This window comes from Dermacentor albipictus, chromosome 10, assembly GCF_038994185.2.
Source record: "Dermacentor albipictus isolate Rhodes 1998 colony chromosome 10, USDA_Dalb.pri_finalv2, whole genome shotgun sequence".
NCBI lineage: Eukaryota > Metazoa > Arthropoda > Arachnida > Ixodida > Ixodidae > Dermacentor > Dermacentor albipictus.
In genome coordinates, this window is record NC_091830.1 from 48725436 (window position 1) to 48752269 (window position 26834).

Here is a 26834-nt window from a genome sequence, read left to right on the forward strand (position 1 = left end):
ATTTTACACCTCTATTCATCAAAGTTGTCATTTATCGCCACGGGATGCTTCTACTACTACTTTGACACATGACTTAAAGGTAGCACTCAAAGCCAAAGAACAAAGTGCTTCCACGTCGAATCATGTTTCAGCATTTACGAACAAAACAGCATGTGTAGCTGTCCTTGCTGTTCAATATATAAGCATGCACTATTTCCTGAAATATATGTATGCTCCATTTACTGAAAGATACCTGCTTATACCCAATAACTTAGTTTATTTTTCACCATGTGCTTGCATTGAATATTGCAAAGGCATTGTAAGTTAAGCTACCAGAACAACCATCAGCTAGTCTAAGGTTACGTAATTGAACAACATCATTGTAAAATTTGTGACGAAATGTCAGAAGTATTTATTTCATTCAAGAGAAATGGTTACATAATAATGTTTGCACATTTTAAAAGTAAAAAGGAAGATGAGTAAAACCATACCAATACAAAGACATAAGCACCGAATAATGGCACAGGCTTGCTCAATTAAATTTTAAGCAGAACAGTTTTTTTAAATAACCTCACTACTAAATATCACGTTTTCATTCGAAAAGCACTGCATCTTATTATAAAGCACAATAATAACCGGTCACATAAGTAAGAACAAGTCTGAGTGTGTCTTTAACACAAGGATAAAAAGTTGGGCGAGTTGGTACAGTAACATGATCTTGGATTGTAGCGCGAAGTGGCATGGACACAGACTAGAAGCAGACAGGAAGAGCGCTAACTCTCAACTAAATTTTTGCAAGCTAGTCTCTTATCAAGTATACCTGTAGGCATTGGGACCATTGTGCTCCCAAGATGCATGAGGCATTAGTCATTGCAGAGTTGTAAGGACATGACAATCCTAGGATGATTATGTTCTTGAGGCTTTTTTTCCCCACTTTCCATCTTTTGAAACGTGTATACTTTAGTCATGAATACAAAAATGCTACAACTGGCATGTGATAAGTTTTGCATCTTATTTCCTAGCAGCTCATTGAACCAAGCCACGATGACAAATTTAAATGCTGTTACCTCATCAGACATTCAAATTTCTTAAACACAAACAAAACCAGATAGGCATTAGAGTGAGCATCACTTAAATACATTACACTGGTTTAAAGTTATTGCGCCACTTTGTGCCAGGTAAAAACGTTAGAAACATCAAAAATGTTAAGATTCTACGGCCAACCGTGAAAACTAAATAAAAAAAATCATTAAGCTTTCTTAAACGGGTACAGGAGCTTTACAACTAGCCGTCTTGGTGATGGACACGCAGATAGATGGGCAGCCATTCCACTGAGACGAGAATGTTGAGGGCTTCGCATGGAAGACTGTGAGACACTGCAGAGTAGTTCTTGGTCCACATGAAGGAGGTTGCTTGCATACACGTCTGGGCCACCATACTGAATGCATGGTGTTACCGGAGCTTTTTCCCCCTGCATTGTGGTAAAAAAGCATGGTTAAGTTTATACGATATTTAATATGCAAAAAAAAAGAGGCGAGACATGCAGACAGGACACGAGAGTAGAGAAGTGAACACGAACGCGAAAAACATGAAAAATTTCATTAAATCGTTTTATTAGATAAAATTTTTATACTGTGTGTCATTCATTATGAGGGTTCATAACCGCAACACATTTAATATATAAGCAGGTAGAATTATCAGCTTGGTCAGTTTGTACAAGCTCGTTTGAGGCAAGAAATCGAGTTTCACAAACACAACCTCAACATTCTTGATTGAAAAAGGAACACTTCACATGACATGCAGTCCTGTGAGTGGAAATTGCACAGTTCAAGAAAAACAGATTAAAACTCACAGACCGATCCTGAAAAAGGAATAAGCACCTGCTACTGCAAAAAGCGAATTAATTGATAGGTTTTAGTAGCACAAGGGCATCTTTGGCCAATTAGCGCCAAGCCTATACTGCAAAAAATAAACTTAGTGCATCTTTACAAAGCAAATATATAAAGATGACTAATGCCTCTCTGCACTACAGTTGCTTTGCTCTAGCGTGAAGTCATTTTAATGCATGCACACGTACATACACATGCTACACCCAAGTGTAACAGCTGCAGAATTAAAATTGGGCATCAACAAAGTCGCAACATTTAACCATTGATCCCAAGCTGTACTAGTGACTGGAGGTAGTACCAATATCGCCAATGACGAGTTGCACTCTTTCTGCCCGATGTTATGCTGCTCGTATTGTCAAAGATGAGTTACAGTCGGCATTGAGGGAAAGCTGCCCTCAAGAGCAGCTCTTATTTTTGTGTTATTTCTAACCAGAGACCAATGAAGCAATATATTTTTAGAATGAGAATGACGCCGAAAAATTGAGTACGTAAAAAATTTGGTGCATTTTTCCGGAATTAACTTGGGGGTTAACGGCTAAAGCGGCAATCCAGACACTAGAACAAGTTTTGACATGTTTGTTACCAGTGAATGCTAGAAAATATGTTGGCATTCTGTAGTTTTGTCCAACAATGCAAAAGGGATTCTTAATAACTGATGAAATAAATGGAAAAGTATCATGAAGTATATTTCGTGAATGTAACGCAGAATCACTCAACTTCTGTTACTATATAATCTCCACTAGATTAACCTGCACTTTCTGAACTAGTTCAGGAGGTGCCGAATTTCACTCCTCATTCCACCAGTTCAACGTGGCAGCACCTGCATGTTGTGATTCGTTTTACTTATAGTCGGATACAACTTTAGAAAAAAGGAGGCGTTTACTCCTCCGAGGCGGGTGCACCAATGGGCGCGCATTCTGGACCGACGTCATGCGCCGGACGGCCGGTGACTTCGCCGCTTCGGTCATCTGGGCGGGGCCTCCCCTTTTTTCTAAAGTTGTATCCGACTATAGTGCAGGCTTTGTACAGGGCGAGTTCACAGCATTCCCTGCACTTGGCCGAAAGGTAGTGCATGTTTACGCAGCAGGTGTGGTGCCGCTTCTGCACGAGTGAGGCGCAGAAATCAGAGTTTCATACAATAATTACTAGAGGGAACTCTGACGTTAGTGTCCACAGGAGATCAAACAAGAACGGCTGTAGCAGCATGGAAATTATGGGAAGTACATGGATTTGCCTAAACTTCATCTGTTTGGCTTCAAACGGCTTTGTGACTTTGTAAACTAGTCATTCTCAACAATATACTGTGTAATAAATAAATAAACATGAAAATCGTCCGACGACAGGATTCAGACACAGGAACTCTAGAACAGAAGTCTGATATTGAAACCATTAAGCCACGGAGGCATGTAACGACAAGCGAGTGCAACGCCCCGATGAATTTATCGCGGGCATACGAGTGCCTTGAGACGCTTGGCGCCCTTCGATTTGGCTACCTGGACAAGCTCAATCGTTGCAATTAATAGCAATTGTGCGTGTTGACGCCGTCTTCTGTACTTCGAAGAGTATAGACTGCGCTGAAACTTACGACAATGAGATTTATATAGCGTATAATATACGAAGCCACAAGAACGTCTGAATTCACAAGCACGATTATCCGACAAATCCATGTGCTTCCCATCATTCCCATGGTGGTACGACTGCAGCGCCAGAGTTCCCTCTAGTAATTACTGTAAGAAACTCTATGGCAGAAATAACCGAAGTGCCTCGCATTTTGTTCTGGAGTAATAAACTAAGTTTTGCTGGTCCCATAAATCTTACTGGTCATTAATTCCAAGTTTTAGTGCAGTCACATGTCTAGTAACCAATTGTGGTATTTTGCATAAACATTGCAAAGCCAACTGTGGTGAATGTTCACCCTGGTAAATTGTTTATGATGGAGTAGCATAGACTACTGAAGCAATCTCTGGAAGGCAAGTCAAGTAATTTTCTTATTAGCAGCCTCTAAACAGCATTCGAGCTTATGACACATGCACCTCAGATATGCAAATATTTCCTTGACTCAGCAAGGAGCGATGCTTCATGTTCCACGAGGCTACCTCTATCAAAGCAGTATTGGTGCTCTCTAAAAACAATGCCAATGCATATTATCCAAATATTTTTCAGGGGCAACAGTTATGCCTGAAATCATGCTAGATTAGTTTTTTTAAACACATGCTCAGACCATGTTAGAAGTGCTTCTTAAAATCCTCCTATTTATTAGACTAGAAAAAAGCTGCTACGAGCAGCTTTTTTCCCCACCTTACCCCCGCAAAGCTGTATTTAGTTTTTGTGGAAATAAAGCATACATACATACATATATCTGTACACAAAAGCTACTAATTAGGTCCCATGCTATATCATCTTAACAAAAACTTCACTTAGTAATACACATGCTATGATAAGATTTGAGACCACATTGAGATACTGAACAAGGTGAATTCATTATTTTTAAAATGAAGCTCCTGTTCTTCCAAAGGAGAAGAAAGGATACTGAGGATCAAAATTTTTCTGAATCACAGCTGGAAGATGCCGGGGAAGGCACGTGGAAACTTATTTGTAATTTTCTATTTAAATGTAGAAATGATAAAGGGAAATGAAAATGGTAAAAAAAAAACAACCAGGCATGGGGGGAGAACGAACCTACAGCCTTTGCATTAGGCATGCGATGCACTAACCACTGTGCCACCGAGGCAGCATTCAACCGTCCACAATGGCCCCTAAGATTGTCGACGCTCGAACACGGCAGTAGTACCACAGTGGTTAGTATATCACATGTGTAATGTGAAGGTTATGGGTCCGTTCTCCACCCACAGGTGGATATCTTTTAATCCACTTTCACTTACCCAGAATTTATCATTTCTATACTTCATATAAAAAAACTTAACACATGTTCCTGTATGCTTTCCTTGGCCTCATTATCTGCTGGCTTCTTCCAGTTCTGTTACTTCCAACACTTATACATATTCTAATCTGGTAAGTAAACAGTTCTGCATGATGCTGGAATACAATATAAACATTATTGCATGGCAGTGTTATGTAGAATGCCTTACATTGCCCAGGCAAGGTGTATTTATGTCAATCTGAAAAAAAAAAACCATTTCCACTCTAGGCAGAAATGCTGTGTACTGCTGTGTGCAACAGGGTTTAACGAAAACAACTTGTTCAGAAATAAAGCCACCAAACAACGAGGAAACATGAAAACTAGATGAAAATTTGTGCAGTTGCATGTTAAAAATTTAGCACAGCAACAGATAAAGACATAATGAAGGAAGCGCGAGGATGGTTTATTTTGGACACACGAGGCAATATACTTGAAAGATGCATATGAGCTTACACGTGGAGAAATATTGTTTATGTAGTAGCTAAACTACGAACAGGCCTAGAACACACTGATACAAGGTGTCGAGCATGTCAATCTTATCATGCCCTTAAGTCAAAGAAACATGGCTGTTTCTCATGATTCGCTACACATGGCTGGCTTACACAACTTAGCCACTTCTATATATGCCTTGTAATTACCAGGTTGTCTGTATAACACATGCAAGCTTTAAATATGTACAACTGCAACGTAGCTGGACAGCACCAAGGTAATGTCGTTTGCCATCGTTTTGAGGAAGTGAAACCAATTCTTGCATTTTTCGTAATTAGGTAATTAGTTAACAACGATTACTTAACTGCTCAAATATTATATTCAAAGCAAAAGTGTCAGTGCGAAAATTGTAGAGCACCCTGAAAAATTCCCAATCCAGCTTTCTACTGCTCAATAGGTGCAACAAATGTTTCTTTCAAGCTTGAAAGTAGCCAGTGAACACATGCAAGTGCCGTGCAACTAACCGCTCGTGCACCTGAACACCATTTGGCTCCTCCTTTCATGCTTGAAAAACTATGACTATGTTGTTGAAAAATTGACTATGTTTTAGGCAAAATGCATGAAATAGTGTGACTGCCACCTCCATTTTCGGCGACATGAATTGACTCCATTTTCATGTCCAAATCCAGCTATGCATGGCGCGTGTTTTGAGCTGGTTCTGTAATTTAGGCTGGTTTTGACTAATTGAAGCTTCGCACTTTAATAATGGAGTCAGGTTAAAAAGAAATTGGTACATAAACAGTCGCTGTCAGTACTCCATACTCCTTTAACTTAGTGCAAAGTGCTTGTGAGCCAAGAAGTTGGTAGTTCTAAGCAGTATTTCTCATTTTGACCTAGTGTTATAGCCCACTTACTATGATGCCATGCTGCTCAGTCATGCTGGTCCCAGCTTCAATCTAGGCCATGACAGCTGCCCTCCAATGAGGGTAAAATGCAATAACGCTTATGCACTTATATTCAGGTGTACATTAAAGAAGGCCAGGTTCCCAAAACTTCAGGCTGTGACTTTGGTATGTAAAAGCCCATAATTTAATTTTAATATCTAAAGGTGCTTTATTAGGAGCAGGGGCATCATTTTGAGCTTTTACTGCACTGCCATGGCACCAAGAAGCTCTAAGTAAATAAAACAATTTCATAGACAATGTACATATCTTGCAAACATTTACAAACACTTCTCTGCATGCACCTCTGTTGCTGTTATATTTAGATCCGTATGCCAAGGCGGGTTATGATGTTAGAACTTGTTTCAAACTTGTTTTTTTACCGCTTTAAAGTTGTTGGTTACCTTGCATCTCATTGTGTGTCGAACGCACATTTCAGTGCATCAATTTCTTCAGAAAGTGAATTCCTCTTTATTTATTTGTGCATGCAAAAAGGGTTCAGAAGAACTGCTTTCTGAAGGTCTGTATAAGAACAAAAAACAATTCTATGTAGGCTGCACAAAGAGAAAGGATTGGTTTGTAAATATGTTATTTAGTTCTTAAAAAAAGAGGCAGCTGTCAGTATTCTGTTCCAAAGTAAAAATTGGCCCTACCTGGCTCTGCTTCAGTTTCCGATGTTGATGGTCCATTCGGGGGCACTCAACTGATAGGCTGCACTTTGGCGATGTCGGGTGTGCTGTCACCAGGCCCAAGGTCGATCGACAGCCTCACCAAAAGTCGAGTCCAAACGCTATAAAAGAAATATCTCATCATTTTGCTATCAGTTTTGTCATCTTGCGTGTTTCACACACGGCCGTCAGTGGAATATTTCGTCACTTGGATACTGAAAGAAATTCAAGCATTTTCTGGCAGCCAAGCTGATGATGATGATGTGTGGTGTTTTATGGCGCAAGGGCCACGTTTGGCCAAAGAGGGCCATGACAAGTGGTAATGTTGACGATGTATTATGGAAGATGTAACTTGGCTGTAAACTGGCCTAAAAATTGTCGCTGTAAAGTGCGTAAAATCTACGTGCTATAAAATTATGGCGATGACTAATGACAAATAGTATGAACATTAAAATCCATCGTGGAAGAATGATGCAAAATAGAAAATATATAGGATGGTAAAATTACTTGGAGCACTGCTGCCTCGCCAGAGCCCTTGAAACACAAGGGCCTAGAGGCATGTGCTATACGAAAGAGCTATCACAGCAGCATCCTATGAAGAGAGGACGGCAGCCAAGCTGAATACACAGTAAATGGAGAACATTAAAGAGCAAATGCAGTTGTCACATTAGATTGATCAAGTACAGCAGAAATGGAAAATAAATCAGTGATACTCTGTTGGCTTTGAATGCAAGAAACGTAAAAACAGGAACTTGCAGCCACGCCACATTGAATTTCCCGCGTTTGCTACACCTCACAAGTTTGGCATCGTCCGGTACTCGGGGATAGTAACCGCTTAAAATCAAGATGAACGAGCGTCGGCATAAATTAACAGGATACTTAACCAGGCAATATTGGCGCATAAAACAACTCACGTAGCGAAGCTACTGTCAATTACCCGATGACGCATCTGCGGGCGAATTCAAAAAGGAAAGAGTTTCACTTGTTTCACGCCTACTAAGCTAAGACAGAATTCGAGTTTCTTACTAAACTATACTGGATATTCACGCTCCGAATAAAACGCTGGAAATTTTGTTACGTCACATTGCATACGTATGAAAGTGAGGAAATTGCTTTTGTTGTATTCTGCCCAGACGGCATGCAGCAGCTACCTCTCATGCAACAAAAGCATGAAAGTGGTACTCGTGACACCGAGAACAAGCATATACAGCGCCAACGTTACGCCCCTTGGAGTTGGAACTAAGCACGATAAAGCCAGTTAGTTTTCTAGCTTTCATAACGCCATGAACACGACCAAACATCGAGCGAAACAACTCTCTGCTCTCGAAAATTATTACCGCTTCCATTTATATACTTATCGCTGCCACAAGCAAAAGTCAATGGGCTAGTTGTCCACAAGCCGCAGATTAGACTGACAGCAACATATTACGGTAACGTAAAACAATTTCCACGCTAACTTAGCAGCCGCGGTGTGCTCTAAATGCCAAAGTTCTCGTTTGCCGCTCGAAATTCACACCATGATGACGGGCACTGCATCTTTCACATGAAATATTGCACGCTTTGCGCCGGAGCTCAATAGGAGGGCGAAACGCATTTGCACGTACCTGAAATCCGCATGCCGGAAAGCCGTTGACGCTTCCGAGAACAGGGCGCACAGCCATACACCCGTACGGCGGCTTGACTTGGACGTGAGGCACTTCTACCAAACATTTCACATGCGACATGCTTCACACCGATTGCGCGAACACCAAAAAATGACGCAGGCCGCATTGCGACGCCGAGCAGACGTGCATCCACCGATGAGCTTCGTGCGCGGATTGCAGAGAACAAAGCCATACAAAACGTTAGGCGCGAGAAGATGGCGGCTCTCGTTGCGAAGACGAAGCGAACGAAGCAATGACGCGCGAATGAATGTTGCCAACTGTTGGTTCCGCGTTATGCCGGCGGTGGTGGCTTTAGTGGCGTGTGTTGCGGCTGTCTAATTTTTTATTTCTTTTTCCCAAACAGTATAATTAAGATCAGTTATTTGTTTGAATTTTTAACTGTGTCATTTGGCATTATCTTTGTCTTTTTATGCTATTAAGCGGCCAATTAGGGCCTCCCAGCTGCGCGCGCAAATCTCAGAGGCCATAAGACAACTCGTTAGGAGAAGCCGTTCTTGTCGTTAACGTTTCATCATCGTTTCTTCAACTGAGATAGGTAGTGTCCCTTTTCCCGGGGTTGGGAGGGGGCGATCAAGACGGCATCGCTCCGCGGGGCGCCGAGGAGTGGGTTGGTGTTGGTTCTTATCGCGAAATTCGCGAACCCTGCGATTTTTTTTATAACGTAAGCATTTCTATACTTCTCCAACAAGAAAAAACATCCGTCCGTCAGTCCGTACCACACGATACGTTTCAAAATAGAACCCGCAACAGCGAGTGAATTCACCTTCGTGCTAGCTCTCGCTTCAACGCGACCGAAGCGGCGAGAACACTGCGCTCACGAAGCTCTCAGCTCATGCCGCACTATGCGCTTTTCGCAGAACACTTTCAAGATAGGTGTACGCGCGTCTGTTTTCAAAGCGAAGTAAACGGTGCGAACACAGCGCGGGAAGGTTTCAGCAGTGGGCACACTCTGTCCACAATGCAGTTCGCTTTCAAGATACGGTTCGCGCGGCCGTGCCACAAGCAGCCGCCGCCGGAGAACGGTTGATAATGTTTCAGCGCGGATGAGGAGGGCTAAAGAGCGATAACAGCTCAAAACGAACGGAACGTCACCAGCGCGCCTGGCCCCGCCACCAGCAGTACTTTGCTTGCGCCGCCGACCAGAGCAGCTCGTGTCGCCGCAGCGCTGTCGCTTATACTTGTCGGCTCAAGTCTCATAACATTGATAACGACATGGACTGCGTGTAGATTAGGAAGAGTCACAATGCTTACGCACACTTAGACAAATCCGAGAGGAGTTCCGGTGTGATTTTTTTTTTACCGGAAATGTACAGTCAGCGGTGGGACCCAGAGCTGACAATGCCTGTAAGAGGGGTGCCAAGCTTTTTTTTTTTTTGTGAGAGTCTTGCCCAGCTCCCAAAGATCTGCTCAAGCTAAGACTTGCTGATGGCTGTATGGGTTTTTTTTATTGTCGCATGCCCTCGAACCGCCACAGATCCTACAGTGTAATGGCATTAGAGCAGTATTCACGTGCAAAGGGAAATGCAGCCGGTAATTGGGCTGCCTAAGGTTTGCGGCCCGGCGGCAGCTGCCCTCCCGTCCCCCGTTTCCGTTGACAAGTTACAGGGAGGGGTCTAGAGCAATCTTACACCCTCTCCCGACAGTGGCGTAACCAGAAAATTTTTTCGTGTGAGGGGGGGGGGGGTCCCGATTGGCCGTGGAGGGGGAAGGAGCGGGGCCATTGCCATAGCAGCAAAAATTTTACTGTTAGTGAGCGTTACAAGTGCCCGGCGTGCCCCACTTGGCTACGCCGCTACTAGTCCCCTCCCTCCCCCCCGCGCAATCGACGCAAATCGAGCTATCAGAACGTGCATGACACGCATGCATGACATAACATGAATGACATGCCGCGAAGCTAGCATGGATGTCGTCACGTCATCATCATCATCAGCTTATTCTGACGTCCATCGCAGGACGAAAGCTTCTCCAGCGATCTCCAATACCCCTGTCTTGTGCTAACTGGTTCCACGTGTCTTCAAGTTTCCCAATTCCATCACGTCCACATTATTCTCTGCCGTCCTCGACTGTGCTTCCCTTCCCTTAGCACCCATTCTGCAACTCCAATAGACCAGCAGTTCTCTCCCTTACGCATTGCAATGTCTGCCCAGCACGACTTCTTCCTCATAATGTCAACCAGAATATCAGCTATCCCCGTTCGCTCTCTAATCCACATCGCTGTCTTCCAGTCTATTAATAATCATCATGCCTAATAATTTTCATTGCATCGCTCGTTGCGCGGTCCTCAACGTCTTCCAAAGCTTCTTTGGGAACTTCCAAGTTTCGGCCCCATACGTTACTAACGGTAGAAAGCAATGGTTAGCAGTAAGCTCCCTGGTCATGATTTAGTAATGCCTGCCGTAAGCTCTCCAGCTAATATTTTATTTTTGTTAATTTCCTTGATCAGAGGCCCCTGCGACTAATTAAGCTCAATAAACGTATTTCTGCGCAGGTTCTAGAGGCTGACTGCCGACCATGACATTCGTTCTCTCGCCACGCTGCGGAACATTACTTTTCTCTTCTGCATACTAACTCTCAGTCAGACTTACACTTTCTTCGACATGTTCCTCAAACGTTTGTTGCAAATAGTCTGCAGTGTTGCTGAGTATGCCAATGTCATCTACAAACCGTAAGTTGGTGAGCTATTTACCGTTAGCCCTCACTTCTAACCATTCCTAGTCTAACTGGTTGCACACCTTTAAGCATTGAGTGATAGCATTGTAAATATTTTGCTATTGATCATATGAAGCCTTTTGCAGATATCTGGCTATGCAAAGTCTGTGCGTTAGTGTCATCCGTTCGATATCAACATTCGTGGGAAACTTCGTTTTTGACCACTGTTCGGAGCCAGTGCGCTGCTGCCTAGGTGCCCCGATCTAATCATTCCAGCTACCTGATTCAAGCGCAGGTAGCGCGCGTTTCATGTACAGCCAATATCAACGCCTTAACTGGCAATGTTCATTTATCATATACTGTAAGCTTGTTCACTTACTCCCTTATAATTAGGGTGTAAATTAGAAAGACTGGGGGTGTTCCAAGGGTGTTTTCTTGTTGAACGCCCTTTTGCGCTGAAAAAGGGTGTTTCAAGGGTGTTTACAAGGGGTGAAAAGATGAATACACCCGCATTACACCCATAAGGGTGTGAAAATTTTAAGAGTGTGCCTTTATTCAGTGAGTCTGCTGTCGCCGATTTTTTCTGCTTCGGGAACTGTACTGAATGAAATTGCTCAAAGTAAGTACCCTGCAAGTGTGCGACATGTTGCACAGTCTCAAGAAGGAAGCTAAAACACCACACACTTCCTCTCTTCGTCCACTTCTTCAGCCTTCATCCACCAACACCTTGAAAACTTTTTTTTCCGTAAAGAGAATTTATTTTTCGTAATAAACCACGTAAAATTCGTGAAACCCTGGAACGAACCCGAATTTGTAACCTTTACGGGAAGATCGGGGGAGCTTGCAGTATGATAGTGTAGCTTCTATATAATTTCGTAACGGTTGTCCGTGGATGCCTCGATGTCTACCTTTCCGTCTGCCTGGTGTTGCATCAACCGTTTCCTTTGTGAAGGGTAATACGCAGAAGCGGTTAGCGCACGGTCAGTTTCGTCTTTTTTTTTCTACAGGAAAAAAAGTGCATTTTCTTGAATAATGCGCGTGGGCTCATGTCGGGTGCTTGCGGAGGACTGTTAGCGCAAGGGGTCGGCAAGTGGTCCATAATATGTCGCTGTTCACAATTGTGCCACTTTTTTCCCTACATTTTCTTTCACGTCTATGTTTTCTTCCTGCTGCTGCTCGCCTGGTTTTGTGATAGCTGCTGTCTGCCTACAGAAAGGCAGCTTGTGTTGCGATAAACATTAGCCATAAGCTGGTGGCGTGTGTCCATTCCTCTTCTCCCTTGTCCTGCTTTCCCCTTTGTGCTACACCCAGTCGTGGACCCTTAGAAGTCAGGGCCTATGATGCTGCACGGAAAATAAATACGAGGGCCGGCAACTGCACATAGCTGAAGCTTCAAAGTGTTTATTCAACGAACTGTGATCTATGACTGGCTCCAGCGTACCTGACTACTTGACACAAGCGCTCCCATTATGGCGTTCAGAAGTGCTTCGATGGGGGCAAGTTGGGGTGCCAGCAATTTTGTGATTTAAGTTTCACGGCTTAGGTGACAAATACAGAGACGGTGACTCGTGTCCACTTCGTGTTTACCTGTCGGTGTCCCAGCGTATCCTGCCTAAGAAGAGGAACTTGCGCAAGAAAGTCACCTTGACAAAGAAAAATAAATATGACAACGAAAACCGTTCTTTCAATCTACAACTTGCAGCCGCTGGATGCTTGTCGTTCTTCCAGAAGCATCTCATCGGAGTAGTAATGACATTCAGAAGCGTAGACTGTTGAGCCAGTGGGTGCAACATGTAGTGTGGTTGAGCGTGTCGTTGTCGTCTGCTAGAGCGTCGGTCCTGTCCGCTCCGTTTCTTCCCGCCCGGTATTTCCGCTCAACGACGCTACATAAGTAATGCAATTTTTGAACATAGTGACGCAAGATACTATACACCTAGTAAACTTGCAAGGGATTGTAGAGATTTAACGAAACTTGTTGCTGAGTTAGTTTGTTCATTACTTAAAAACAAAGGTTACTCCGCTAAACAGACGAGGACGAAGCGGCGCCCATGTGTGTCGTTTGTGTCTCACTTCGTCCTCGTCTGCTTAGCGCCGTAAACTTTGTTCTTAAGAATTAAAGTGATCTTTCAAAAACTATGTGTGCAAATATGATTTGAAATCATAACCTTGGCGGCCGCGAGAAAGACTGATTTCAGCAAGCCGACTACATTTCGCAACCTATAATGGCTTAACAGCCATCATTTTATTCAGGATTTTTACCTGCAATACAAGATGCACCAAATGTACAAAATTGCAGCACATTTGATGGCAGTATACTTGAAGGTATACTGTCACGCTCCAATGGAAAGCGAAGCGTAAGGAGAATAGTCAAACGCCTCTGACGTTTCATTGCTTGTTACTGCAATGTGTGATATTGACTTGACTATTCGCTCAATACGCCTTAACATGACTACACAATACACTCTAACTATAAGCGTCTGTAGACGAACCGCACCTGTGTAGCACACTGGCGAACGGGAAAAACAAAATTCGCGTTTATATATATATATATATATATATATATATATATATATATATATATATATATATATATATATATATATATATATATATATATATATATATATATATATATAGTACATGTTATGGTGGCTTTTGGAGGCGAAACGCTACATCAAAGGCATTTTTTCGAGTGCGAAATACAACTAGGGCACACCGCAAATGAAAAAAGAATTGCTACACGACCAGGCAAACCGTTTCACTCTGCAAAATTGCGTACCGTGTGGCGCGACAGTATTGTGCGCGCAATTAGGAGTCTCACGTGTCGGTGTATAGCATGACCAGTGGCAGTTCAATGTCAAAGTTATTTTCAGCCTTCTTCAGGGAAAGTTGTTTTGGTGGCAGTTTTGAACTGATCAATCATGATTAGACCCGTCCCAGACTTCGCGTGCTTCTATTAAAGCACGCTTGTACATGGGAAACAGACGACTCACTGCTTGTCAGAATGTGCGTTTCGAAATCGTGTTGTGGCCAGCCTGTCTGAAAGAGAAAATTATATTTTATTGCAAGAGAGAGAGAGACAACTTCATGTAGTCGCCTGCAGAACGACACCACGACTAAATGGCGCCGTGACGCGGGCCCTGACGTCTTCTCAGCGGGTGGTCTCTACTCAACTCCAGCGCGTGTTACTCCCGCGGTTGGTCGCCCTGGGGGGCAACGTTCCGTCGGTTTCGCTCGGCCTTTGTCTTTCAAGAGCCGCCGAGACCTGCTGGACGGCCCAGGTTTGGCTTTCGTGGTCGTAGCATTCCGCCGCAGCCGCGAGTCGCGGAGGAATCGCTGTACTTGTCGAAGCCTCATTGGGAAACTTGGTGCAATCCCATAGGATGTGCGTCAGGGTGGCCCTCTCCCGCTGGCACACGCGGCACACATCACTCACATATAATTTAGGGTATAGATGAGTCATTAATACTGGGGTGGGTAAAGAACCAGTTTGTAATTGTCTGAACAGCACCGCCTCCGCTCGGCTCAGCCCCGGGTGCGGGGGTGGGAAAGTCCTTCGAGCCAGGCGGTGGAACTGGGTAAGTTCGTTGAACGTCGTCATGCGGTCCTTGGCACTACACCACGTTGGACGGTCGGTTGCAGCGGCGCGGTTGGTTAGCGCTCGCGCCACTGCGTGTGCCGTCTCGTTGTGGTTATCGTGCTTCTCGGACGCATCGTTGCCCGCGTGCGCCGGGAACCACTTGATTCTAACACACCGATTCTGTCGTTGCAGGTCAGCCGAGCACAGAACGCGCACAGCCTCACCACACACTTTGCCCTTTGCATAATTCCGCACTGCACTTCGGGAATCGCACAACACCGTCTGGCACCCGGGGTCGGCAATGGCCAGGGCAATGGCCACCTCCTCCGCCTGACACGCCTCGCGGACCCGTAAGCTCGCCGCTGCCCTCGTCGCGCCGGACGAAGCCTCGATGACGGTAGCTACGAACGCCGCGCAGTCTCCCTGGTATTCTGCCGCATCTACGAACCTTGCGTGCTCGTCCTTGGCGTGAAAGTCGATGAGGGCCTTGGCCCTCGCCGCTCTTCTCTCCTTGTTGTACTCCGGGTTCATGTTTCTCGGGATGAGGTCCACCCGAATCCGGCGCCGGGTTCCGTCCGGGACAGAAACGTCGCTACTCGCCGCTTTCGCTCCGGGCGTGAAGCCCAAGTATTGAAGTATGCGCCTGCCGGCTTCGGTCATAGAGAGCCGCTCCAGCTGGGCGGTCCGTTGCGCTTCCGCAATTTCGTCGAGGGTATTGTGTACCCCCAGGCTCAGGAGCTTGTTGGTGCTCGTACACTCGAATAGTCCGAGCGCCGCCTTGTAAGCTCGGCGTATCAGGGCGTCGATTTTATTCCTTTCACATTGCATCCAGTTGTGGAAGGCTGCAACGTAGGTGACGTGGCTGATTACGAAGGAGTGCACAAGCCGAGTCAAGCTTTCCTCCTTCATCCCGGCCTTGCGGTTGGCGACCCGTCTGATGAGACGTATTGCGTTGGTAATCTTGGCTGTAAGGCGGGAAATAGTCTCGCCGTTGCCTCGTCGCTTGTCTATGATCATGCCGAGCACCCGGATTTTGTCGACCTCCGGGATCACGTGGCCGTTCCTCGTCACGATCTTGATGGCCTCGTAATCCCTCGCTTCGCTCTTCTTACGTCTGACGTATTTCGGTGGCAACACCAGCAGTTCTGACTTGCTCGGTGAGCAGATCAAACCGGAACCGTTCAGCTGGTCTTCAATCGCATCGACGGCTTCTTGCAGCGTGCTCTCAATGTGACCATCGCTGCCTCCCGGAACCCACAGCGTGATGTCATCGGCGTAGATGGTGTGCCGGACGCCCTCGACGCGAGAGAGTCGCTTGGCCACCCCGATCATGACGAGGTTGAATAACAACGGCGAGATGACCGAGCCTTGGGGGGTCCCGACACTGCCGAGCCTCTTCTCTTGGAGCCGTAGATCGCCGGCGCAGAGCTCGGTAGTCCGTCCCGTCAGAAAGTCCTTGATATAATTGTATGTTCTTGCGCCCATGTTGAGTCTGGACACCTGGGCTAGGATTGCAGAGTGCTTCACCTGCAATTTGTATTTTGTATTTATAATTTTATAATTATATAATTTTTAATTATTATAATTTTGCATTTTATTGCAAAAAGTTTTTGTCGACGATGGACTGGCTTTTACTGCCTGGTACCTGACCGTTTCCGGGGGCCGATCGCGAAGGTTGTGTAATCTAATGCAGTGTCTCAAACAGTGACCTAGGACTGCATTCAGAGCGCACATCTGTTATCAAATGCCCAGATACGCTCAATGGGACCTTCAGACCCGCTAGAGCCCCGATAAAGTAATGTGAAATGACTGATCGCTTGACTCATCCTCTCTCAGATTCTAGGCATTGTGCCACCTAGGTTATACTTCTACAAGTACACACTGATGTCAGCAGTGACGCACATTGGGTTATCTAGTAAGGGTTAATCCACCAGCGAAACAGCCAGTGATGTCACCGGCCGAGACAAGGTCGAAACCACGAACAGGGAAGTGATAGACATTGAGTAATTTTGTGAAGTGATACAGATATGTGTAATTCTATATGCTTTACCATCTAAAATTCTAATATGGTGCGTAACCGTCATCTGTAACAGTGCAATAAGATATAAACATTCAATCTTCACAACTTGCAGTGAAAATTTGGCTTCAGAAAATTATTGCACTTTGTGAGTGCCCTTCTACACTAACGCACAACAGTCCTTCTCAACACGTAGTGCTCAATCGGAGTTGCGGCTGCCAAATTTTTCATAGGTTCAACTCTCGCGCGCTGCGTCTTCATGTACTCCCAAAGGTCCGCAGGCAGGCTGCAGGCAAGACGGGCACGAAGCGCGGGAACTACTCGCTGGTGGCCGAGATCTACCAGACTCCCCTGCTGGACCCCATGATGACGAAATTGTGCGACTGCAACGAGTACATCGCCGTTGAAGTGCAGCGTCCAGGTGCAATAGGTGAGCTCACTTCTACTTCGAAATTTCACCTTCACGAGTTCGAGGTTGACGCCTAGTCTTGAGGGTAGGTCTTTGCATCGTCTCTTGCAAAAGATTCAGTGGTTACAGCTGCTCAGGGCCAAGGCGGCAGAAAATGAGTAACGGCATGCGTTTCGCCTGGTTTCGTCGTAAGTTGCTCCGGGGTTTTCGTAATCTCTACATCTTTACCGCTCTCCTTGAGGCATCGCTGGGTACAGGGACGTTTTGTACGAGAACGGCAGCGATTGCGAGTCCTTCAGCGACGTCGAAATCATTATTTATCATCGCCTCCATAAAGCTGCTTTAGCCAGAAGTAACCTACAGGGGCGGGAGGCACTAGCTGTGTAGTTTGAAATAGATTTAACCACACTGATAATGGGACTCAGGAAGTAGATCTCGGAGGTCAGGATCTACCAGGCTCTAACTGCACTCGGCGAGTCAGTACAGCAAGGGAACCGTGCACAAGACGGGCGCCACGGTTACAGCGCACCTACACTGAAAAAAAAATATTGATCGCAATGCAGAAAAGGAAACAGGAAATTAGCCAGTATATACGTTACGCCAACGTTGTAGACAGCAGCAGAGGAAAAATTCCTGCAGACCCATCACACGATAAACGTTGACGTTAGTGGGATTAGCAATGACGCAATCTAGCAGCAATGCTAATCGGTTAGTGTGACCTTTCATGGTTGTTTAGCTGCTGCGGCGTTTTTCTGCTAGGCACGAGGTCACAGGATCGAATTCCGGCTGTGCCGGCCGTACTTCGATGGCTGCGAAATCCATCAACGCCCCTGTTCCATGCATTACATCATCTTGACTTAATGTTTAACACCGGCATACACTCTATTGCTTACCTGAAGTCCTCCGCCTTCCTCGTATCTTGACGCCCTTCTATGCGTATCACAGTCGCGCAGCTTGAGGTGTTGAGTCGCCCGCATCTTCGGCCCACTGCACTGGCCTACCTGTCCCTGTGGGTATCGGTCGATCTGATTGGTAGCGAGATCAATGCCACGTACGCCGGCGGTCATGGCGCTGAGCACGGCATAGCGGAGAAGATGCGCTACTGCGTTGAGGACATCATGCACTTCAGCCACGTCTGGGACATCATCGCCGTCGAGAAACTGCGCACAGAAGAGAAAGACCGTGCGCTCAGGCGAGTGCACCCAAAGTCTTTAATATCATAACTCATTTATTGGCAAACATACAGCAAAATACATGTGCGTAGTATGCATGAGGATGTCTGAATCGTGCCCTCCTTAGGAAACAGAGAATCCAAGAGGAACACCCTTTTGCTTTCACCGCCGAGATAGAAATTTTGCTCGGACCGCTGGGACGAGTTCTTAGCTGTGCAGGGACTAACCGCCAAATTGCGGAAGAGCGAACAGCCCTGGCGGTACTGTTGGACGAGGAGGAGGAGAGGAGCTGGAACGGTTTCAGCGTGGTTGGGTCTTTTCGGACTTGTCCGGGGCCCCAGTCTACGGGGACCGCGGCTTACCCACAATTGACGCCTAACGTTGATTACATACGTAAGATCAATATGGATCTCAATGTCTATCGTGAAAGGTTGTGCAGGTATTCTCGAAATAAAATCGGCGGCCGTCATAAAAAAATGACCACAGCACGTTTCCTACAAGGTCGCGCGGTTCATTGCAGTTCACTTTGGCGCTTGGTTCACTGCACCCTCCGTACAAAATAACCATGCGCTGCACCTCAGCCCTCTGTTATATATGTAAAAAATCGGGCAGATTACTTACTGGAATCTTTGAAGCGTCGCTTTTTTGAAACGTTTCGATTAATGCTATACAAAGAGACGCATGATGCGTGCAACATTATGAAAACGAAACTTTTTTACGGTCCTTCGCAGACTGTTCTATATATATATATATATATATATATATATATATATATATATATATATATATATATATATATATATATATATATATACACACAAATGCAGCGTGATGGTACCCATGAAGTCGCTTACATAAGCTTTGTCTATGATGACCACGTATGTACACCTCGGTTCTGCGCAATAAACAAATAACCAAACAAATAAATAAATAAATAAATAAGTAAATGACTTCCTATTTAAAGCCTGTACATATTACCTCGACTGAAAGACATCTCTAAAGCATACAGACCTGTCAATAGATAGGCGAATAAAATTTAGCGAATTCTTTCTTTAGTTTTATTCTCTTTCGTTTTGCCGGTCAAGATGTGCCACTGTGCTTTTATCTAATCCTCCATAATGGACGTTCCCCACCATATACGATTACTACATAAAACGTGCATGTCTTGAGTAATACGTCCGCTCACACACACCTCTAAAGCACACCTGATCTGCTAATGGAATGGTTAATTGTATTTCCCGAATTCTAATGATTTACTCCCCTTGATTTAGCCAGTCGATATGTGCTCCAGGGTGAGTGTGTGCATCCGTTCTTGACCAATGCTCTAGAATGAGTATGTCCCACCATGACACAGAATGCACGGAATCACTAAGCGTTTCTAGATACGTGCACTTTTCTGCGCATACGCCTGTCATCGCCTAATTGTAAGCGTCGTCGTTAGCTGTAGACCATTTAACTAACCGCCTCACTTAAGCTTGTCTTCGCGTAGAATCCAACACGTGCGTTTGGATATGCAAATGTTACCCGCCGTGGTTGCTCAGTGACTATGGTGTTCGGCTGCTGAGCACGAGGTCGCGGGATGGAATCCCGGCAACGGCGGCCGCATTTCGATGGGGGCGAAATGCGAAAACGCCCGTGTACTTAGATTTAGGTGCACGTTAAAGAACTCCCGGTGGTCAAAATTCTTGGAGTCCTCCACCACGGCGTGCCTCATAATCAGGAACTGGTTTTGGCACGTAAAACCCCATAATTAAATTTTTATGCGTTGCATATTGCAATCACTCAGTTCAGCCCTTGGGCGCGGCTGGGCAGCCACCATTGACCTTCAGCGCGACCACGTGACGTGACTTCGCTACAGCCGGACGAAAAGCTGGGCCCCAACTCGCGCAATATGCAACGCATTCTTGGCTTAACCAAGCTAAGCCTGGCCATTTTTTTTTAATATGCAAATGTATTTTTTTCTATGTCTAGTTGCACGCGTGCACCTGTTCGCTTTCTTTACCCGTCGCAGAAGTTTTGTGTCGTTTTTTATTTCTTTTTCGCGCTAACGCGCTCGACACTGCGTGTGCTGCACCACGTATTTGTAGCATGCAATGTATTTGTCAGCCCGTACAGGAGCGCGTAGTTGGCCTCACAAACAAAAGAGAAAGCTTGTTAGGAATTTCTGACACGTGCTTGTATTCTGTCGTTCGCTACGGTAAGACAGGTCTACTGAGAAGCATGTAAATGAGACACTACCGGTCACAGTATTCTATGGCGCCCACGGCAATGACAGGAATGTAATTAAGGGAACAGCGTGTAACCGGATGCGCGTAATGTTTTGTGTGTGTTGAACGAGAGACGTGTGAAATAGCAATGCAAACTAATGTAAAGGAATGCAAATACGGTGTGACAGGTTATATAACAAAGCGCTTTGCCTAAATCGAGACAGCGTGTGAATTCGTATTGCCTAAGAGCGAGGCTTCCTGTTTGAATGGATGGCAATTATTACGTAGGGATCACCTGCTTCGTGCGATCACTCAGGAACTAGTGACTCTGCGCACGCACTCACAGCTCTCCTGCGGCCGAGTAATTTAGAATAGTCCTCAATCGCATCCACATTTCACCTCGAGGCTTCGACAGTTGCTGCTGGGCCTCGCGTTCAAACAGAAGTGACTATTAGACAATTTCGTATAATTCATTCTCGAATCAAATACGAATCGATTGGCAAGATATTATTACATTCTTGTTCGAAATTTAGAATGTTGCTTGTACACCCTGACAGTGTGTGTTTACGTTTACCTTGCGCGGTATTCTGCATTTCGCGCCGGCTCCGGTCCCGAGCAGGACTATCTACCAAGTCGTTATGGCGGCCGTGCTCGCCGAGTTTGGGGATATGTTCGCGCACAGCGCCACGCCGCTCGTCGAGGTGGTGTCCGGCCTGCGTCTCCTGCTGCCCGCCGAGTTCGTCGAGCCGTACACGCGGATTCTGCCGTCGCACGACGAGTCCCACATCGCCAGCGCACTCGCGCTCAGGGAGTTTCGAGTGCGCGCCGAGGTGCTGGACAGCTCCCGAGATTTGCGCGAGGCGAGTCTCCGCCGCATGGTGACCGAACTGCTTGTCGATGCGGCAGCATTAGGAGTGTCCAAATGAAAAAAGTGTGTGAAGTCAGTTACGAGGTTATAGATAGATAGATAGATAGATAGATAGATAGATAGATAGATAGATAGATAGATAGATAGATAGATAGATAGATAGATAGATAGATAGATAGATAGATAGATAGACAGACAGACAGACAGACAGACAGACAGACAGACAGACAGACAGACAGACAGACAGACAGACAGACAGACAGATAGATAGATAGATAGATAGATAGATAGATAGATAGATAGACAGATAGATAGGTAGACAGACAGACAGACAGACAGACAGACAGACAGACAGACAGACAGACAGACAGACAGACAGACAGACAGACAGACAGACAGACAGACAGATAGATAGATAGATAGATAGATAGATAGATAGATAGATAGATAGATAGATAGATAGACAGACAGACAGACAGACAGACAGACAGACAGACAGACAGACAGACAGACAGACAGACAGATAGATAGATAGATAGATAGATAGATAGATAGATAGATAGATAGATAGATAGATAGATAGATAGATAGATAGATAGATAGATAGATAGATAGATAGATAGATAGATAGATAGATAGATAGATAGATAGATAGATGGTAGTGTGCTCCGCCAACGGTCAGTCGCACTTCGCTCCTCCACGAGGCAGGACGTGTGTCGAGTGAGCTCCTGCACAACACTCTGCAATGTGCTGAACGCAGTTGAAATCACACATCTGAGAGCTCAGTGAGGTGCGACGTAATGCTCACGCATTTCTCTCATATTGCTAAAACGCCACTGTAATTTAACGCGACAACCAGCCATGGTTGCTCAGTGGCTATGGTGTTTGGCTGCTGAGCACGAGGTCGCGGGATCGAATCCCGGCCATGGCGGCCGCATTTCGATGGGGGCGAAATGCAAGAACACCCGTGTACTTAGATTTAGGTGCACGTTAAAGATCCCCAGGTGGTCGAAATTTCCGGAGTCCTCCACTACGGCGTGCCTCATGATCAGAAAGTGGTTTTGGCACGTTAAACCCAATAATTTAAAAAAAATTTAACGCGACAGCGTCACCCCCCCTCCCCTCCCCCGTATTGCAGAATATCCGGTGTCGGCGTCCAGCGTCGGCAAACCTGTGAGCGAAAATTTACAGCACAGAAGTTCTTCTTCTATCATTCAAGTTGCTCATATCTTCTCTCACAATCTTTCTAAAGTTATTCCTCTGAATTTTGAGAATGACAGCCCACAAACAATTGTCATGAAGCAAAAGACCGACCACGCGTGCCTTTTATGTTAAATCTTCTCAGACTTAAATATTAAAATGGTGGAGCAATAACAGTGGGTCCACCCACGCAAGAGGCCACGTTTCTATCAGAAAGCTCGCCTTCGTGCGTAGCGTTCATCGCAACCGTGGCCCCATGAACATTAATTACGCTTACACATGCTGCATTTGCCGGGAAGCGTGAGAAGCAGTCAGGCATCTTTAAATGCTATCGGGGGACGCTCCACTCTTAAAGGCGAAGCCTAAGCGTCCTCCAAGTTTTTTAATCGCGCCGTCATTGGGGCCATCGTAGCACTGTCATCACATCGACGGCGCATGCGCATGCGCATGCGTCTTTACTTCTCCAGAGACGCAAAGACACGCAGGGCCATTCGAAGGCAAAAACGGCAAAGTGAACGCAGTTAGCAGTCGGCTCCACTACGCAACATGAGGCAGCGTTCTGCCATCCGCTGCAAGCACGAGTGCTGTGAGCACAGACGCCATAGCGTTCCCACTGAGCAGCTGTCTGTACACCACGCCAGGGTGTGTACAGTCACCTGAGCGGAACGGATTTTGCATGTACTTCAATGTACAAGCTACAAACGCTAACGGTTTTCCTTCGGTCTCATTTCGTGCACTGTTGAGGTAGAACGTCAGCGACGCTGCGGTGGCGGCGTTCGTCCTCAGGCCAGCGTTCTGAGACGCCTGTAAGCGGCCAGGGCGTTGTTTCTGCTCTGCCGCCGCAGCTGTCCCGCGTGCTGTGCTGCGCCCGCATGTCCCTCCAGCGTATTGTTAGAGCACTGTTCGAGAAGCTTCAGCACAATGCTTGTTAGCGCTTTTGATGCTTCGCCCTCCGATCGAAACTGCCTCCGTCTTCCTTTTTTTTTGTTGCAATAACGTTTACAGATATTAACCAGAACTTAGCCCTGTAGCACATAAAACAATTCCGCCGTTTCAATTGGTTTATTTCAAGACGTACGAGAAATTAGGCTTCACTAAAAGATCCATCTGCGAGGTCATTACGTCATTTACTGCTGCTGTTTTCATGGATAACTTCCTCTTTGTGAGGTGAAACACGTCGTGTTCGTCCGCCTAAATATTGCCTCCGGTGCCCTCCGTAATACATGTACAGACACTACAGCTCTCTGGATCGAGTCTGGATTGAGTCTGGATCGAGTCTGTATCGCGCACAAATCACACACAAACTTGCAAGCGTGAATGACCCGCGATGGTTCAGTCGTTAGAGCGTCCTGATCGCAAAGTCACCTAGACATGAATCGGATTTCCCCAGGTGGTTGGGTGCAACGTTCTGCTTTTCCTTCTCCATGTGGCGATTGTAAAGTCGACGACTAAGAGACGGCCTAATGACGACACTAGGATGGCGACAGCGTTTGGGAAACGACGGACGGCCGAAGAGGCCCCACCAAATCCGGCAGCTGTCAAGTGCTGTGATCGCACGACAAATATCGATGCATAACTATACAGGAGCCGATTACAGTTTTTCGTCATCGCTGTGGGTCTCGCGCTTATCGCGTGCCAAAGGCCGTACCCCCTTCAATGTTCCCCTTTAGATGGCGGAGCGAGTGAGCAGACAAGGTTTATGTTTTGCACACCCTCACGAGTGGAATGCGTCGCAGGCCTGGTATCACCGGGAGGAGCTCTTCGACAAGCACGTCCGCGTCACCTCGCGCTTCGTCGTCTTCTCTCCCACCATCTACTCGGAGCTTCGGCTCGAGTGCGGCACCGAGGCCGTGTACCTCAACGCCCACCTGGTGGGCGTCCACCTGGTGGACAGCCTCGTCCAGCGGCTCTGCCTGAGGGGCGAGAGCGAAGGCCAAGCCCAAGTCGTGCCCGAGGGCTCCCTCGGCCGTCTGTGCGCCGAGGACCCGCGTCGTCTCACGGACGTCCTGTACCCGCAGCTGGCGCTTCGCTTCGTCAGCCGGGCCCTGAAGACGGGAGAGTCCTGGCACCGCAGTGCCTTCACCTGGGGCTCGTGGAAGTTGAGCGAGAGCCAGCTCTTCTACGAGCTCTTCTACGTGCGCGAGGTCTGCTCCAACGCGGGACGCCTGCCTCGAGCCTACCTGCAGCAGAGCGCCCAGCTCCTGATGGCCTCGGAGGACTTTCGCAGGGCCTTCGGCTGTCCGTCCTTCGGGAGGAGCCGGATATCGGTGGGACTCGCCTCGAGATGACCTGTGCTGAGATCAAACGCATCCATATTGGAGATAGTGCCTTAGCGGTATCTTAGCGGTGTTATTTCGCTGTTGTGATCGATGAGATCATGGAAGCTGCGATTTTTTTAAGTGACCAATGTTTGCCAATAGTTACCAACACATTCAACGTGATGGATTGTGGGAGCATGTGCTTCCTGTTGCGAGACGCTTTTGTGAATGAATTTAATGTTTATTGCTACTAGTACTGACAACATATACGACTTGTAAAGGAAGTATGCGAGACTCGTCTATATATATATAAATGACCTGTAAGTGGGCGATGTGCAAGATTAGGCTCTGCTTATTGATTGGTAGGACCATGCCGAACTCCGAAGACTTCGTCAAGGCCTTAGTTTGTCCGTTCGGAAGCAGCAGATCTTAATGTGTTTCATCTTTGTTTGATCAACCTTGCCACCTAAAGCATCTTTTAAAGGAATTAGTGAAAGCCTTTTGCAGTGCTACGTCGTTACCGTTGTGCATTGTGTGAAGGTGTGTTTTATGCCGCGAAAGCTTTTTCGAAATAATCAGTGCTTATTGCTACCAGTAATGACAACATGTACGACCTGTAAATCGACAATGCAACACTTGTTCATATACGAGGCCTGTAAGTGGGTGATGTGCGATATTAGTCTGTAGAAAATGGTATGAATGACCACATGCAGCTCATGAGGGCATTCGAGGACGTCCGCAAGTCCTTTCGCTGCACTTTTCTCGTTAGTCGCCGGATCTCAATGCGGCTCCCAACGACACGACTAGCACACGGCATCAGACTTTTATTTGAAGTAGTTGTTCGAACCGTCAGTAGCATGACGTCATCGCCGGGGGCGATCATGTGAGGCGTGTTCGCCCTTGCTTGCAGTCCGTCAGATATTTCGCAAATGAACAATATTTACCAGTGATGACAAGCTCTGCAGGAACGACGCAACCTTGTATTACCTATAAATGGGCGATATGTAAGATTATTTCTTAAGTTAATGATGGTTTTGGCCTCTGTTTTGGCCAACCTCATTTGTGTGGCCTCTATACTCGCACTATGTAAAACGAATTGAGCTACAACTTCGTAAGAACCTTATCTGCATTTACTTACCTGTTCTATGTGCTGGTGCGCACAGAAATTGACCTGGTCAATTTTGCAATTCTGGACCAAGTGAGAATTGGCGAATTTAGTGTGTTTGACAAGTTGCGCATCTCCTTTGTTCCCGAGTGCTTTGCGGGAAAATCCGTTTTGCGCGAGGTCATGTTCCCGAGCTTACCTTATCAGCGTGGTTAAATAGCCAGCCGGAGAGCTAGAGTCCTGTGTCTTGTGTCGCTCTTACAAGACCAACAAGGAAGTAGACTACATTGATGCCGCTACGGTATGGGGCCTCACATTGAAAGAAATAATATAAATGGAGATCCAACGCACGTCTTAGAATACACGAAAAGCGAGGCTTTGGTCAGGCGGTTAAGCAAATGCTATAAATTTGCCGATTTCGTCCCTGCGCCTTCGGCGTAAAGGAAAGCGCGTGCGCTCTTCCACCCCCCCGTGTTACGTAATGTGACAAACGTGGCTATCATCCCAAATAGGCACATCGTGCAAAAAGAAGTAAGCCATGCCGACACGGACACAAGAGAACCAGACAACACAAACGCCGTCTGTTTCTATTGTCTTGTCTCCATGTCTGTATGACTTACCTTTTCTTTTTTCACATGAAGCATTTTTTTTTAAGTGTGAGGTATTCAGAAAAACAGCATAAGCACCCAGACGTCACGGTCACTAATTACTGGGAAGATTAGCAAAGAAAGCATCGTTTTAAAGAAGCTAGCCTAGGTGCATTTCGTCTGTATGAGGGTTAGGTATACATGTCGTCTAGTCTTGCGGTTAATGCTTCGTTAATTAACAAAATTCCCAGAGCAGCTTAGCTTCAAAATGAAGGCCTGGAAGTTAATGCTT

General features: G+C 46.1%; 1 protein-coding gene and 1 long non-coding RNA gene across 2 annotated transcripts in view; one reads left to right on the forward strand and one right to left on the reverse strand.

Annotated features, from left to right (window-relative positions):
- Nucleotides 1–25983, forward strand: part of LOC139051078 (uncharacterized) — a 75848-nt gene extending 49865 nt beyond the window's left edge. The window contains exons 5-8 of the mRNA XM_070528155.1: nt 17010–17166; nt 18091–18337; nt 21144–21384; nt 24329–25983. Coding sequence (XP_070384256.1) covers nt 17010–17166; nt 18091–18337; nt 21144–21384; nt 24329–24880 — 1197 coding nt within the window. The 3' untranslated portion in view covers nt 24881–25983. The remainder of the gene's footprint in view (nt 1–17009; nt 17167–18090; nt 18338–21143; nt 21385–24328) is intronic.
- LOC139050674 (uncharacterized) lies at nt 360–9458 on the reverse strand. Its single transcript, XR_011509007.1, has 4 exons — nt 9254–9458; nt 8431–8630; nt 6812–6948; nt 360–1450 (listed from the first exon to the last, which is right to left on the reverse strand). It is a non-coding gene; the product is annotated as an uncharacterized lncRNA (long non-coding RNA).
- Nucleotides 25984–26834: the final 851 nt, after the last annotated feature.